The sequence below is a fragment of the Chelonia mydas genome, chromosome 5 (genome assembly GCF_015237465.2).
Source record: "Chelonia mydas isolate rCheMyd1 chromosome 5, rCheMyd1.pri.v2, whole genome shotgun sequence".
Taxonomy (NCBI): domain Eukaryota; kingdom Metazoa; phylum Chordata; order Testudines; family Cheloniidae; genus Chelonia; species Chelonia mydas.
The window spans coordinates 2,012,141-2,028,670 of NC_051245.2; the positions used below are offsets into that span (position 1 = coordinate 2,012,141).

The 16,530-nt window shown below is 43.1% G+C and overlaps 1 protein-coding gene across 10 annotated transcripts in view; it reads right to left on the reverse strand.

Moving 5' to 3' along the window:
* Positions 1–16,530, reverse strand: part of UNC13B (unc-13 homolog B) — a 397,323-nt gene that overhangs the window by 90,162 nt on the left and 290,631 nt on the right. For all 10 annotated transcript variants that reach the window (XM_043546786.1, XM_043546787.1, XM_043546788.1 and 7 more), the window contains 2 exons: positions 14,813–14,963; positions 13,415–13,483 (listed from right to left, as the gene is read on the reverse strand). In XM_043546786.1, coding sequence (XP_043402721.1) covers positions 13,415–13,483; positions 14,813–14,963 — 220 coding nt within the window. The remainder of the gene's footprint in view (positions 1–13,414; positions 13,484–14,812; positions 14,964–16,530) is intronic.

Genomic DNA, 16,530 nt, shown 5'->3' on the forward strand with positions numbered 1-16,530 from the left:
CCTTTTCACTACAAGAGTTCATCTGTTTCATTAAAAAGTTCTTCATGTGAATTTAGTGTTCATGAAAGGTAGCAGACTGATAATCATAAGAACGGCCACACGGAGTCAGACCAATGGTCCATCCAGCCCAATATCCTGACTCCCAATAGTGGCAGGTGCTCAGCGCTTCACAGGGAATTAACAGAACAGGGCAATTATCGAGTGATCCATCCCCTGTCGTCCAGTTGCAGCTTCTTGCAGTGAAACACTTAGGAACGCCCAGAAAATGGGGTTGTGTCCCTGACCATCTTGGCTAATAGCCATTGTTGGACCTGTCCTCCAGGAACTGATCTAATTATTTTTTTAACCCAGTTATAGTTTTGGCCTTCACAACATCCCCTGGCAACAAGTTCCATAGATTGACTGCATTGCGTGAAGTACTTTCTTACGTTTGCTTTTAACCTGCTGCATGCCAATTGCATTGAGTGACCACTGGCCTTGTGTTATGTGAAGGGGTGATCTCTTTTCTAAGTTGAACAGTTCCAGTCTTCTGAAACATTCCTCATATGAAGAACAGGAGGACTTGTGGCACCTTAGAGAAACAAATTTAGTCTCTAAGGTGCCACAAGTCCTCCTTTTCTTTTTGCGGATACAGACTAACACGGCTGCTACTCTGAATTCCTCATATGGAAACTGTTCCATAACCTTAATTTTTGTTGCCCTTCTCTGTACTTTTTCCAACTCTAATATATCTGTTTTGAGACAGGGTGACCAGAACTGCATGCTGTATTCCAGGTGTGGGTGTACCATGGATTTATATATCATTATGATATTTTCTGTATTAATATCTATCCCTATTCAAATGGGTCCTAGCAAGCTGTTAGCTTTTTTGACTGCCACTGCACATTGAGCAGATGTTTTCAAAGAACTATCCATGATGACTCCAATATCTTTCTTGAATGGTAACAGCTGGTTTAGACCCCACCATTTTGTATTTATAGTTGGTATGATGTTTTTCCCAATGTGCATTATTTGCATTTATCAACGCTGAATTTCATCTGCCATTTTGTTGCCCATTCACCCAGTTTTATGAGATCCCGTTGTAACTCTTCAGAGTGTGCTTTGGACTTAACTATCTTGAGTAATTTTCTATCCTCTGCAAATTTTGCCACATCACTGTTTACCCACTTTTCCCAGATCATTTGTGAATATGTTGAACAGCACTGGTCCCAGTAGAGATCCTTGTAGGATTCTCTTCTTTATTAAAGTTTCAACCAAGGAGTGCCTCTGGAGCCTTTTTAAAAAATTGGTGTTACGTTAGCCATCCTCCAGCAATCTAGTACAGAAGTTCTGCAATTTCATATGCGAGTTCCTTCAGAATTCTTGGGTGAATACCCACTGATGCTGGTGACTTATTACTGTGTAATTTATCTATTTGTTCCAAAACCACCTCTACTGGACACTTCAATCTGGGATAGTTCCTAAGATGTGTCACCTAAAAAGAATGGCTCAGGTGTAGGAATCTCCCTCGCATCCTCAGCAGTGAAGACCAGTGCAAAGAATTCATTTAGCTTTTCTACAACGGCCTTGTCTTCCTTGAGTGCTCCTATAGCACCTCCGCTATCCAATGGCCCCACCGGTTGTTTGGCAGGCTTCCAGCTTCTAATGTACTTAAATTTATTTTTGATGTTGGTTTTAGTGTCTTTTATTAATTGCTATTTAAATTCTTTTTTGGCCTGCCTAATTACACTTTTACACTTGACTTGCCTGAGTTTATGCTCCCTTCTATTTTCCTCAGTGGGATTTTACTTCCAGTTTTTAAAGGATGTCTTTTTGTCTCTAACCTTCTCTTTTACTCTGTTTAGCCATAGTGGAGGGGTTTTTTTTGGTCTCCGCCATATTATTTTTTATGTGGTGTATACATTTAGTTGAAGCCTCTATTATGATGTATTTTAAAAGTTTCCATGCAGCTTGTGATCGTTTGTTTGAATGTCCCTTTAGCCTATGCCTCCTCATTTTTGAAGTTTGATGCTACTGTGGTGGGTTTCTTTGGTATTTCCTCCCCCCAACAAGGATGTTAAATTTAACTACATTACGGTTGCTATTACCAAGCGGTCCAGCTCTATTCACCTCCTTGGACCAGATCCTGTGCTCCGTTTAGGACTAAATCAAGAATTGCTTCTCCCCTTGTGGGTTCCAGGACTAGCTGCTCCCAGAAGCAGTCATTGATGGTGTCTAGAAATTTTCTTTCTCCAACCTACCCTGAGGTGACATCTTCCCAGTCAATATGGGGACAGATGAAATCCCCCATTGTTACTGGGTTTTCTAGTCTCTCTAATCTCCCTCAATATTTCAGAATCACCATCCTAGTGAGGTGGTCGGTAATATATCCCTACTGCTTTACTCTTATTAGTCATGCATGAAATTTCTATCCAGAGAGTCTCTATAGTACAGTTTGAATCATTTAAGATTTTTACTACACTGGACTCTATGCTTTCTTTCACATACAGAGCTACACCCTCACCAGTATGACCTACTCCATCATTCCTGCATATTTTGTACCCTGGTATTACTGTGTCCTATTGATTATCATCAATCCACCAATTTTCTGTGATGCCTATTATATCAATATCCTCATTTAACACCAGGCACTCAAGTTCACCCATCTTAGTATTTAGATTTCTTGCATTTATATAGAAGCACTTACAAACTTTGTCAATATTTAGTGCTCTGGCTTCATGTGATGTAATTGACTACGACTCTTTCATTTGACTGTTTCTTTTCAGTTCCTACCTGTACTTTATCAACTTCTGTCCTCTCTTCTTTATATATAGAGGAGCCTCTTTAATAAATCCTCCCCTAAGGGATGTCTCCGTCTGAACCATGTACTCCTCTGCACCTGTTGGCTTTCCCACAGCCCTTAATTAAAAACTGCTCTACAAGCTTTTAATTTTACTATCCAGTGATCTGGTTCCATTTCAGGCCAGAAGGCCTTTATTTCCCCATAGAACAAGTACAGAAGAAGCAGCAACAGAGCATGCTTCCTCACCTTCCCCTGACAACATACCTAGTTCTGGGCTGGAGCCTGACCTCAAGCTAACTGCTTGAGAAGGCTTTTTTTTTTTCCCCACAGCTCAATTTTTGGCCGCTCTTTGGAGACAGCCAATAAGGACGCCGGGTGTGGTGGGATTTGTGATTTCCAGTGATATAGAAAAGAAGATCTGAATCCCATTTACAATCCTCTCACATAGCCAGATGTCAGCTACCAAGATTCATAGACTCTAATGCCAGACGGGACCATTCTGATAATCTAATCTGACACTGTGCAAAACTCAGGCCATAGGAATTCCCTGAATTACTTCCTGTTTGAACTAAGGGAAATCTTTTATGGAAACATCCAGTCTTGATTTGAAAATTGCCAGTGACGGAGAATCCACAATAACCTTTTGTCAGTTGTTCCGACGGCTAATTACCCTCACTTCTAAAATGTGCACCACATTTCCGGTCTGAGTGTTTCTCACTTCAACTTCCAGCCATTGGATCGTGTTAAAGCTTTGTCTGCTAGATTGAAGAGCCCATTATCAAATTTTTGTTTCCCACATAATTATGGACCGCGATCAAGTCAACTGTTATCAAGAGATGTAGCGCCAAACCTTAAAGTTTGTCCCTTAACACAGTCTTAACTCCAGTCTAGTTCTCTCTCGCATACTGTGCCCATTGCCATAGTAGCCGAGTACCTAGGCATTTCACCTTCTATTGCCTGGACCTTAGTTGAATAAAATTAAATATTTAATTCTCTTTTCCAAAGCAATGTATGCTCATTACCCTTAATGTGATTTTCTTCAGTGATCCCCCACAAGCAATAGAATATCCTCAGTTCCTGAGCTGGTGTGTCCATCCTTTCCCTACAATCTCATTACTTTGTCCCAAACCCCATTCTCAGTGCTCAGGCTCCTGGGCACATTCTTGCACTCATAAGGATGTGATATATTCGAACAGTCATCTGCACATATTTCTTTGAAAAACAAAGCAGAATATCACAAGCTACATAATGCTAACCGCTTGGCTATATAAACATTTAGTTCACAGTAAGCTGTGGTATAAATCTACCCTGCATAAGCCTGCTGCACGCTAAGCGTCCATGTGGACCCTGCTGATGAGCGCTAACAGTTCCTTAGGGCTGGTCTTCACTACAGGGAGATCAACGCTGCTGCAATCGATGCAGCAGGGGTTGATTTAGTGGGTCTAGTGAAGATCCGCTAAATCAATGGCAGAGCGCTCTCCGGTCGACCATGGTACTCCAACTGTGCCAGACGAGTAAGGGACGTCAACCCGAGAGCATCTCCCATTGATGCAGTGCAGTGAAGACAATGGGGTAAGTCGACCTAAGCTACATCAACTCTAGCTCCATTATTCACGTAGTTGGAGTAGCATAACTTAGGTCAACTTACCTCGGTAGTGAAGACAAGCCCTTAGTGCACTTTGATCTACTCCCATTTCAAAACGCGATAGATCAAAGCTTACTGGGGAAGGAGAGGTTACTTACTTTTCTGTAACTTGAATTCTTCAGGATGCGTGGCCTCTATCTGTATTCCACTGTGGGGTGTTCCTGCGCTCCATGTATCTGAGTCTGGAAGATTTCTGCTAGTAGTGTCTTCCAGGCTGTGCCCATGCAGTTCTCCTCCTTGTGTTGTAGACACACTAAGTGGCAGTGTGGACCAATTGCCTCTCAGGTTTCCCTTGTTACTACAAGTCCTACAAAGGGGAAGAAGGCCAGATAGTGGAAAACAGATATGGACTACACATCTCAAAGAACGCAAGTTACTGAAAGGTAAATAACCTCTCCTTCTTTGAGTGCTGGTCCCTATCTGCATTTCCTGTGGGTGACTGACAAGCATTATTTCTTATGGCAGAGGGTGCAAGGACATTATAGAAGTCAATGATTGGAGAACTGCTGAGCTCACTGCAGCATCAGCTGCTGAAGCTTGCACCAAAGCAGAACGTCTTGTGAAGCTGTGAACTCAACTCCAAGTTGCAACTCTAGGTATTTCAGCAGAGGCACCTCATTGAGGAAAGCTACCTGTGCTCTTGTGGAGTGGGTTCTGATACCTTGCAGATGAGGGATTCCGGCCACTTTGTATTTTAGCAGGATACAGCTGGAGACCCACTTGGATAGCCTCTATGCAGAAATCACTTCACCTCACATGCATTATGAAAGTCATATAAACAGTCTGGGGTATCTCCAAAAGATCTTACTCTGTCTACATAGAACACTAAGGTTATTTGCACATCCCAAGTATGAAGTCTCCTGTCCTCGCTGGTAGAGTGAGACTTTGGTGAGACGACAGATTATATGGTTTAAATTAAAAGTTGAGATCATCTGAGTTGTAAATTTGGGTAATCTCAGCGAGACCTTTTCCTTATGAAAAATAGTCGTAAGGAAGATCAGCCATTAGGGCTTTGAGTTCCCCATCTCTCCGACCTGATGTTGTCATGAGGAGGAATGTAGTCTTCATAGAAAGGCGAACAAACAGCATATGGTCATTGGTTCAAACGGGGTCTTTGTTAATATTGCCGGGACTAAATTAAGGTCCCATGCTGATGTACATTTTGCTGGAGGGTGGGAAGGTTCTGATCAGTCACTTTAGGAAGTGCAGAATAACTGGATGCAAGAAAATTGAATGGTGGTCGATTAGGGAGGGGTGGGCAGTATCAGAGGCCAAGTGAACACAAATGGAACTAAGGGGAAACCCCTGAGAGTTAAAGGGAAAATAGATATTCCAGAATGCAGGGAATGTCCGAATTCTCAGGGGTTAATTGTTGCTGTTGACACCAGACTGTGAACTGTCTCCACTTTGAGGAATAACACTTTCTAATGGATTCCTTTCTGCTGCTGCTGAAGATCGTTTGAACAGCCTCTGAACATGATGTTCCACATCCATCCAAAAACCAGGCCATGAAGTTGAATGAGGCTGCGTTATGGTGCTGTATCTTGCCCTCGTTCTGGGTTAATAGGTCTGGGAAGAAGGGAAGGATTGAATTGTTATGAGAGGTAACACTGACATCTGGAGAATGCTGGGGTACCAAAACTATTGGGGCCATTTGGGAGCAATCAGGATAACTGATGCCCAGTTGTGTTTTATCTTTCTCAGCACATGACGGAAGAGTGGGATGGGTGGAGAAAACATACATAAGCTCCTGACCAAGTCCGGAGGAATGCACCCCCCTAGGAGCCCTGACCTTGTGCACCCATGGAGCGTAGGTCCTGCATTCTGAATTCTTCAGAGTTGCAAACAAGTTGCACATCGGACATCCCCATTGGTGGAATACGCTCTATTACTGAGCTGCGTAGTTCCCATTCATGGTCTTTGGACAAGATGATGCAGAGACTGTCCGCAAGCATAGCGTGTATCCTGGGAAGTGCACTGCTGATAGAGTGACACAGGGAGGGATGCACTAGATCCACAGATTGGCAACTTCCATGCACAGATCTCGCATCACCTTGTCTATTGATTCAGAATATTGTTGACATGTTGTCCAACTGTACTTGCCCATAACTTACTGCCACATATGTTAGGAAACTTTCACAAGATCTGCAGACAGCTCACAGTTCCAAAAGTTGGTATCTTGGACTCCCGAAGAGTCCACGCATCCTGTGCTGTATGTTTGTCCAGGTGAGTGCCCCAGCCCAACAGGGAGGCATCCATAATTAGTTCCTTCTCTGGTGGAGGTGGAGTGAAAGGGACTTCCATACACACGATAGCTGCTTTCCCATCTGTTTAGTGAGTTTTGTATTCAGAGGAATGATCTTCTATGCTGTCTCCATTTGGGATGTATACTGTCTTGAGCCAGGCTCGGAAAGCATGAAGTTGAAGCCTTGTGAATGGTGTTACATAAGCGCTGGCAGCCATATGCCCTAAGAAAGCAAGACCCTCCCGAACTGATGTTTGTGTAGTAGCCCAAATCTCCATGACTAGCACGTGACTGGTGCTTTCATGGTGAGAAATCTGTCTCTTGGAAGGTATGCGCTTGCTGTGATGGAGTTCAGTATTGTGCTGATAGTTGTCCCACAGGCAGTAGAATTTAACACTAAATTCTCTTCATTTAAAGAGATGCCCAGTGATCACAGCAGCAGCTTGAGGAGAGCCGCTGTTGCTGATTGGACTCCTTGGAGAGATCGGCCCATCAGTAGCCAGCACTGAGATATGGAAAAATCAAAACTCCCTTGCAGTGGAGGTGAGCTGCCACAACTGCCATCACCTTTTTGAAAACCCTTGCAGCTGTGGTCAGGCCAAAGGGAAGAACCTTGTACTGGTCATGGTTAGAATCCAAGGTGAGCATGAGAAATTTCCCATGTGCAGGCTGGATATCTATGTGGAAGAAGACATCCTTCACGTTGAGAGCTGTGAATCAGTTTCCTTTGGTCAATGATAGGATTTACTGCTGCCAAAGTTACCATTCTGAAGTGCATTGCTCAGATGCAGACACTGAGTTGCCATAGATCTCAGAGAGGTCTCCACCCTCCCTTTTTCTTGGGGACCAGGAAATATTTTGAACAGAACCCTTTTCATTGGTATCGGAGAGAAACAGGCTCCATGCTCCCAGTTGCAGATGGGAGTCTTATTTCCTGAGAGAGCATTCCTTCATGAGAGTGATCCCTGAAGAGGGATCAGGGATAAAGGAGGGGGAAAGGGAGAGAAAAATTCTATTGTGTATCCTACATGGACGATAAAAAGCACTCATTTCTTGGATGCGCTGCTTTGCCAGTTGTTGGAGAAATGGGCTAAGGGAAGGAAAATTTGGTAGTAGAGTTGGTTTGCAGCTCTTGGCAGACCCGTCAAAATGGTTTCCTTGTTGACTGCTGGGTTTGGGGGATAGTGGTAGCTGATGACAGAACAAGGAGTAATGGTCTCAAGTTGCAGTGGGAGAAGTTTAGGTTGGATATTAGGAAAAACCTTTTCACTAGGAGGGTGGTGAAACACTGGAATGCGTTACCTAGGGAGGTGGTGGAATCTCCTTCCTTAGATATTTTTAAGGTCAGGCTTGACAAAGCCCTGGCTGGGATGATTTAGTTTGGGATTGGTCCTGCTTTGAGCAGGGGGTTGGACTAGATGACCTCCTGAGGTCCCTTTCAACCCTGATATTCTATGATTCTATGATAGAAGCAGGAAAAACAGTCTGCCTGAATCTTTGTAGCCTCTGACACTTCCTTGGGAGTTTGTAAGGTCTGTGATGGACAAACAGTTGTACTTTGTCTAGAAGGTTGCAATTTATGAAACTTCTCCTTGGGTGCTAGTGTATAAATCCCAAGAGAATGGAGGGTTGCCCAAGAATCTTTTAATGAATGAAGGGACTCATCTGTCCTTTCCCTATAAAGATTGGTCTCTTCAAAGGCTGAGTCCTCAATAGTAGACTGGACCTTTCTCAGGAACTCGGATGACCGAAGCAATGATGCTCTCATCACAACCACTGCAGTGGACATTTACCAGGAGGTCATTTCAGCTGTGTCGAGAGTAGTCTGTAGTGATGATCTCATAATCAGCTTTCCTTCCTCAATGAGAGCTTCAAAAACTATCCCTGGAGCTCTTTGGGGAGTTTATCTGAAAAGTTTGTCAATTTATTGTAGTTCACTTGATGTACTTGGCTGTAAGTGCCTGACAATTTGCTACCCTGGGGTTTTGGCTGGAGAAGGAAAAGACCTTTCTACCAACTAAGTCCAAGCACTTAGCTTCCTTATTGGAAGAGCAGATTTCAACTGGTGCTGTCGGCTTTTCTCTGAGGCTGCTTGGACTACCCAGGATTTAGGCACTGGATGAGTGAATAAAAATTCCACCCCTTTGCCTGGGACTAAGTTTTTTTTTTCTCTGCCCACTTAAGGGTGGGGCACACATGGTTGATGTGTGCCACACCACCTTTGCTGGTTCCAATACTGCTTCATTAATAGGCAATGAGATTTTACTGGGTCCCATGCTGTGACAGATATTACTTCCTCTAAAGGAATTTGGAGCATCTCCACAACCCTCTTCAGCAGGTCTTAATATTGCTTGATGTCATCAGAAGGCGAAGAGGAGGTACGCATAACTGCCTCACGTAGGGACGAGAACGAGAATCCTGACTGACCCAGCAGTTCTGGAGGTGTCTCTGGATTCTTCTCTTCTGTCAGCTTGTGAGGAGGGTCTGCTTCCTCTATCTGAGGAGAGTGATGCTGCGAGTCCTATCTCGAACAAATCGATTCAGAGCAACATGTATATGGACCCAGTAGGACCAACAGGATTGGTCAAAGGGTGGTTGGGGTGCATCCCAAGGCATAGGGTACTTAAGTTCATGTGGAAGATAATCCATTCTGTATGACTTTTATGGAGCCCATGAGACTCTTGATACCTTGTCTGGACTGTGGGAGGTGGCATTCTCTCACCCACGTTCATGCTATCAAATGAGAAGGTAGGATCTTGTTCCATGGGTGGTGCCGATAGACTCAGCTGCTTGGCCGCCTCTCTGTTAGTTTACAGTATCAGGGAATGGGTGTCCGTAAGTACCAATGGTAGTGTTAATTTAGCAATACCCTGATTGGGAGACAGTCTGGGAAGAAAGACCTCCATGTAGCCACTTGGGAAAAAACAGACGTCTGTGGAGATAACGGCGCCTGAAAGGATGGGTGATTCAGCAACTTGCAGGACAAGGAGGATTTGCTGGGTGGTAAATTTGTCCCCTGAAGAGGGGGAACAAAGGCTGGTCTCTGTCTGCACCGTTAGAGTCAAATTGGTTGGAATTCTCAGTACCAGTTTCCTTCCTTCCCTCTCTAATGTCCAGAGTGTGGGCTGCCGAATCCCTCCCTGCAGCCCTTTTCTGCTGCCAAATTCCTGGCTTTATCCTAGTCCCACCTGTTCCTTCTCAGATGGCTCCTTCATCATTCAGGTGTTACTTAGGCTACAGCTGTGCGGAAATAGGTGGCCTATCTGGTTAATTGATCCCTTCTCAGCCCCATCAACCCCTTCTAGGGTAGTAGGGGGTGAACATCCCATCATACTGGGCATAATCAGCACCTCGAAGAGTACAGACAGGAAGATGGGGGGGAAGAGTCCCACTAACTATACTAACTCTCAACTCCTAATCTATAAACTATTCTATAACTATTTTCAGGTAATTAGGAAGGAAGCAAATTTGCTGGACACTGGAGCTTTCCAACACACACCAGAGGTAGCAGAAGGAAATTGGAAATACGGTTGGTCCACACGGCCACTTTATACCCTTAGTAAACAGCACGTGGAGAACTGCACAGGCACAGACTGGAGGACACGATTAGCAAAAATCTTCTGGTCTCAGACGCCTATAGAGCACCTGCACCCCACAGTGGAATACAAATAGGCACCAGCACTTGAAGAACAACTCTACACATGCGCGGCAGCAGGGTCCCCATGGACTCGCATTGTGCAGTAGAGTAATGTGGAGTAGATTTACACCCCAGTTTGCCATGAACTGAAGGTTCATGTAGACAAGCCCTTAACATGCTCGAGAGGGCGGGTGGGATGCAGTTACAACAGAAGAGTGGATGGAAATATCCTTTATAATGCATTCATTGGTTTTGCTGCGAAGTCAACCTCATCCAGACACCTTATTGATATCTGCACTGATTGTCAAAATAATTACAACAGAGGAGTTGCAGAGAGATCCAATCTGTTATCTCCTGGCACTAGATGGGGCGCTCAGGTATTAATTCAAAGCAGCTAATTTAAGTTGGTAGGATTCAACGTGAGCTGCATGAATAGCTAAGAATAAGCCTGTGAAGGCAACCCCCTTTTCAAGCTAACATGTGCATGCCCTCCCCTGTGCTTGGAGCACTCACCAGTAACAAAAATTTCTATAAACAAGATTTAGTTACAATCATTGGGTTAGTGTTGTGAACTGAAGAGGTACTCATGGCTCAAAACATCTGGCAAAGATTTTTAAACAGGACACACTCAAAACTAGACTCATTTTCTTCTGCCTTACGTAAGCTAGTAAGCGAGAGTTGGATAAACAGAAAGCAATAACTGGCTTGTATGTAATATGCTTGTTATTTTTTACATGCCAACATAACATGCTCCAAAACCCCTAATTGTCAGAGGATGACTTATGTCAGAGCTATCCTTGAAAGGTTTCAGAGTAACAGACGTGTTAGTCTGTATTCGCAAAAAGAAAAGGAGTACTTGTGGCACCTTAGACACTAACCAATTTATTTGAGCATAAGCTTTCATGAGCTACAGCTCACTTCATCGGATGCATACTGTGGAAAGTATAGAAGATCTTTTTATACACACAAAGCATGAAAAAAAGGGTGTTTACCACTACAAAAGGTTTTCTCTCCCCCCACCCCATTGTAAGGAGAGTGATCACTTTAGATAAGTTATTACCAGCAGGAGAGTGGGGTGGGGGGAGAGAAAACCTTTTGTAGTGGTAAACACCCATTTTTTCATGCTTTGTGTGTATAAAAAGATCTTCTATATTTTCCACAGTACGCATCCGATGAAGTGAGCTGTAGCTCACAAAAGCTTATGCTCAAATAAATTGGTTAGTCTCTAAGGTGCCATAAGTACTCCTTTTCTTTTTGCTATCCTTGAAAGAACATCAGTTGTTCTGTAAGAAAAATCTATTATGAACCCATTTATGCAATCAACTCTCGACATTACAAATCAGATCTAATTACATTTTGCCACAGCGCTCACACTATATTACTATTTTTGGCAGAATGAACTAACATCTTATCCAAGGATTAACTTTTCCCCCCAATCATAAAGAGTATCATTCTACTATTTATAATTATATGCTTCCCAGTGGTACTTCTAACAGAATTAGAATGTGTCTTGTGTGCACACAGGGTGGCTGTCAAAAGATTTCTCTCCACTCAGAACACAAAGACTACAATTCAACCCCCAAGCACCACAGGACATTACTGGAAATCAGCTTTTCTTGAAAGTTGAGACACACAGGCTTTTCTAAAGATCTTTTTTTAAACAACATTGGTTGCAGTCGCCCTTCCAGCCTTCCCCGCCATGTACACATGCAACAAACGCAGATTAGCCACAAATAAAGACATGCAATATGTTGAATAGTGAAATCAGAAATGCGGCACCAATTAAGATCTGGCTGAATATTGATCCCAAATTATGTTATAATAGATTGTGTATATTTCAGTCTCCGTATCCTCCCGTGCTAAGTGCAAAGTATGACAGAATGAGATATTTCTGTATTGAATTGTGAACTCCATTTTCTATTGTAACATCCATTTTCTCCTTGTGCTGAACATGAGTAGCCCTTGCCCAAGGCAAATCTATTCTGATATATCCCGAATGGCTACTCTGACCAGGAAAGGTGGTTGACATCTTGTTCAGGGACAATTGAGCAGAAGCAATCATAGAGCAATCTAGGGCCAACAATTTTGATTCTCTCAACTTCTGGCCCAACCCCAGGGAACAATGGATTTTCTACACAGAGGCTGGAAGGAAGAGACAAGCTTTTCAGCTGAGCACATGGCAAAAAGAGGGGGAGAGAGAGAGAGAGAGAGAGAGATTGCATGAAAAGGGTGGCCATTCATTGCCACCTACACAAAATGATGGCTGAGACAGAGAAGGCAGGAGGGAATCTGCTTAGTCTGAAATGCTGACAAGACCTCAGACTCACAGACGGGATGAGATCAGGCTATGGGGGATGGGTGCATCTCAGGAATTTTGTTATTTTTCAAAGATCTTTAACTTTAGTGCTTTTTAAGAGTAAATTGACTGTGATTAGTAAATCCCTTTGCTAAACCTGTGTTTCTTGTTTCCCTGAAGGGGTTAAACTGGAAACCAGAGTGCCCACAACCTAGGGGGAACTTTCATGGATCATAGCTATGCAACTAGAGGCTTGGGTGGTCTGAGGGACTTGTTCCAGGGTCTGGGGTGGCTTCAATGGAGAGTCCCATGTTCCAAGGAAGGGCTCAGACAAGGGGACTGAACCTTGGAGTGCCCTTACAGATCCAAAGCTGGAACACTGACCAAACTCTGGCCAGCCCCAGTAGGCTTGGAAGCACATGGGACCCAGTTGCTGGGTCCACTCCCAACAGAGACTGGGCCAGGTTGTGACACAGAGCAGCTCTTATTTTGTAGGTATGTCCTTCAAACAGGCCACTTGGGGTTACTGCTGGTATTTAACTCAAAGGGACTAGTTTATTCTGACAGTATGTTGGGAGTGTAGCAAAGGTCAGCACAGTTCTCAACCCTCAGACTATTTCCAAGTGCTGATCAAAGGGCTTGAGGTGGTGAACATACAAGAAGCAGAATGGTTTAATTGTGTATCTGAAGAATTAGTGCATGACAGTGATTCCATATGTCACAAAAATGCCCAAAATAGGGAGATTCACTGGAGAAAATCCATGCTCTACACAAGAGAGCCCGAAAATACACCATTTATAGGCACTTACCCTATACATGGAGAGGTCGATACGGAGTGAATTGTGCAGCTGGTCCAGCAGTTTAACAAACCTTTCTTTCTGTTGGTCGGGAAAAAATATAGTAAATAACCTCATTCTCCATCACAGAAAATTAGACCTAATCAACACTCCCAATAACGAGAGTGCTGCCCGAGAACTAGTGCTGGATCACAGAAGAGTGGGAGGAAGTTTAATGGATTTATTCTATTGTGCAAACTTGGAGGGAAGATAATATTTGCTTCAGATCTCTGAATTTACTCCTAAACTTGATGTAATAGTAATTTCAGTATAACATTAGAAGGGTCAGGAAAATTCCCCTTCATCACTTAAAGGAGACATATGTACCATTCAAGTATAGAGAGAATACAAGACCACAAATAAACTTATTGAAACTGATGTATGAATTCCAGCTATTGATCTGCATGGTTGCAGGTACATAATGATCACATTTAAAAGAAAGACTTATTCCCAAACAGGTTCCAACCAGTGATACGAGCCCTAGCTCTTGTAAGTTAGATTTTCGATTTTGTTTTTTTCTTGCCAAACAAAAAACTGCCAACATTTCATTTCATTTGAAACCTTTTCAAAACAAAATGTCAATTCAAAACAAATGTTTGTTTTCGGGGGGGGGGGGGGGGGGGGGGTGACCAAAATGATCAGGTTGACCTGAAATTGTGAATCGTTTCGGTGCTTGAAACATGCATTTAAAATCTTTTGTCCAGCTCCAATCTCTGCCTTAATTGGGGCCCAACCTCTGGCAGGTGCTTGTTCGGCACAGAAGCAATCTCCCCTTCAGTCAGATGTGCTCTCCCCCGTAACAGAGCATGGCTTGTCCCAAACCCCATTCTGACAACCTTAAAAAACCCAAGCTCTACTGCATATTACAGGGAAAACAATTTAACGGGAGGGCAGTGGGAACTGGACAGTACAATCCATGTCTAAATAAATCAGTATTGAGTTCCCCCCACAACAGAGTAGAACCTGAGATAAACAAACAGCAAGTGCAGCAGCTGTTTGGAGACAGACTTTTAAAGAAGTTGCTAATTTAAGTTCTGAAACCATCACATCCCACGGTATACATTATTTACAGTATCTCACGCAGCGTTCAATACAGTTTGCTCATTTCCACACCATTTGTACTCTGGTGTTACTGGAGCACAGGATGCAAGCATCACAATGCATTATATTGATTAGTATCTAGTACGGATGACCAAGACCACATCAGTTGTGTTAATTCTTCATACAGAAGAGTCTCACTGCACCATCCAAGGACATAACGCTCCTTAACCAGAAATAGTGATTCACTTTAACGTCCACGAAAGCCATAAGCAAACCAAGCAAGTAAAACTGTAACAGTAGCATAGCAGGACAGTTAACACTGAAACATACCCCAAAGTTTGAGGCGGCAAAGCGGTCAGAAGCAGACACATTTGTAGATGCAGTAGTGTGTGCGTAGTAGGCATTGATGTTGGCCAGTAAGGTGCTCATCACAGCTGGCACTCCTGGACACATGTACTTGGAGGACAGACATGCAAAGTGCCTGGAACAGCATAAGCAAGGTCAGTTATGGAGAAGACACAAAGATGCTCTAAAGTTTACAAGGTTATTTCTGGTCCTCGGGGAAAAGCAGAGCTATAGAGTTGATTCTTTCAGCTATTTCCACCCCATTAATATTGGCAACACACGGCTCAAAGTACCATATCAATGAGAGCTGTAGCTGTAATCCAGAATTTCAACTTCTTGACAAGTCTCCATTGTCCCAACACTTGACTTTTCTGCAAAGATACCAGCTGGTAGTAGCAAAATAAATACTTTTAGCATGGCCCTGGAAACATTACATAATAGCCTCTCAATTTGGCAATTTATTGATAAGTCCAATCCTGAGATTCTTCTGTTGCTCCAGGATACAGTGATTCTGAGACAATGCCTGATGCAAGGAGACCTGCAAAGCATACTGCTCCTTCCAATAGTCAGTAACTTCCTAAGTGACGTGCCAGCAGGAATTGCAACACACTCCCTGCCTTGAGTGCAGCAGGATCTGCATACCACTATCTTTGTGCTTTACAGACATTTCTTTGATTCTTTAGGGCTAATCCTGTCATCCTGCAGGAAGTATGTTGTCTCATTTGCATTTTCTCATATAATTGCTCTTATTAAAGTGTAAGGAAATCTCTTACAGGAAATCTTAAAATTATTCCACCAGCATTTGGCCTTGAGGAGTGATTAAAGTAAACAACCAAAGAAAAGCTGGTATAAATTAGGAAAAACAGCCCTTTAAAAAAGGGCTAATATTATAAGACATAACACAAGAGAAGAGTGTCCATGTGTCAGAAACTTGTTAGAACTTCTGCTACAAATTCCAGAGAGATTCTTTTAAACATGAAACAGATCATAATCTCTGTGTCATCCTTAGGCAACACGCAGTCATTAGCTTCCATGCTACTCACCTTCCAAGTAAATTGACAGGGCTTTACATGAAAATATTTAAGAATCAATGTTTCAGATAAATACATGGCATTGCATTAGTTGGATATGGTGGGTACCTTGCTGGCCTACTGGTAGTTCAGGCACTCAACTAGTACTGTATAAAAATCTAGACAGACAGACCTGCATCTCTCTACCTGTGTCTTTCACAGATACGTTTATGGAAGAAAGAATGATCTCAAACTACTTCAATTCTTCTGAAAAACTGAAAAGCCCAATTCCCAGCAGAAAGCTGCTATCAGGGTTTGAGAAGGGATGTACTTTTTAGCAGTTCTTAAAGATGTAGCATAACTGATGAAACGTAGGTTCTAATCGTAACCCATAAACACTATATGTGAGCAAAGAACACCTGGGGGCTGCCTAGCACAGCTCTATTTCAGTAATTCCTTTCCACTTGGGTTATCATCGTTCAACTGGCAGAAAATGAAGGTATGTGCATGGAGAACTATCTGTGGAATGCATTCAGTGCAAGGGCTTCAGGATGCCCCAGAACTGAAACTTCAACTTCAAAGGTGAGTTTCTTCAAGCTAATCTGCCACATTCAATATTTAACTGAAGACAAAAAGCAAATGCAATACAAATGGTGGTCTGAAGGAAGAAGCAGAGTGCATTAGGAACCCAAG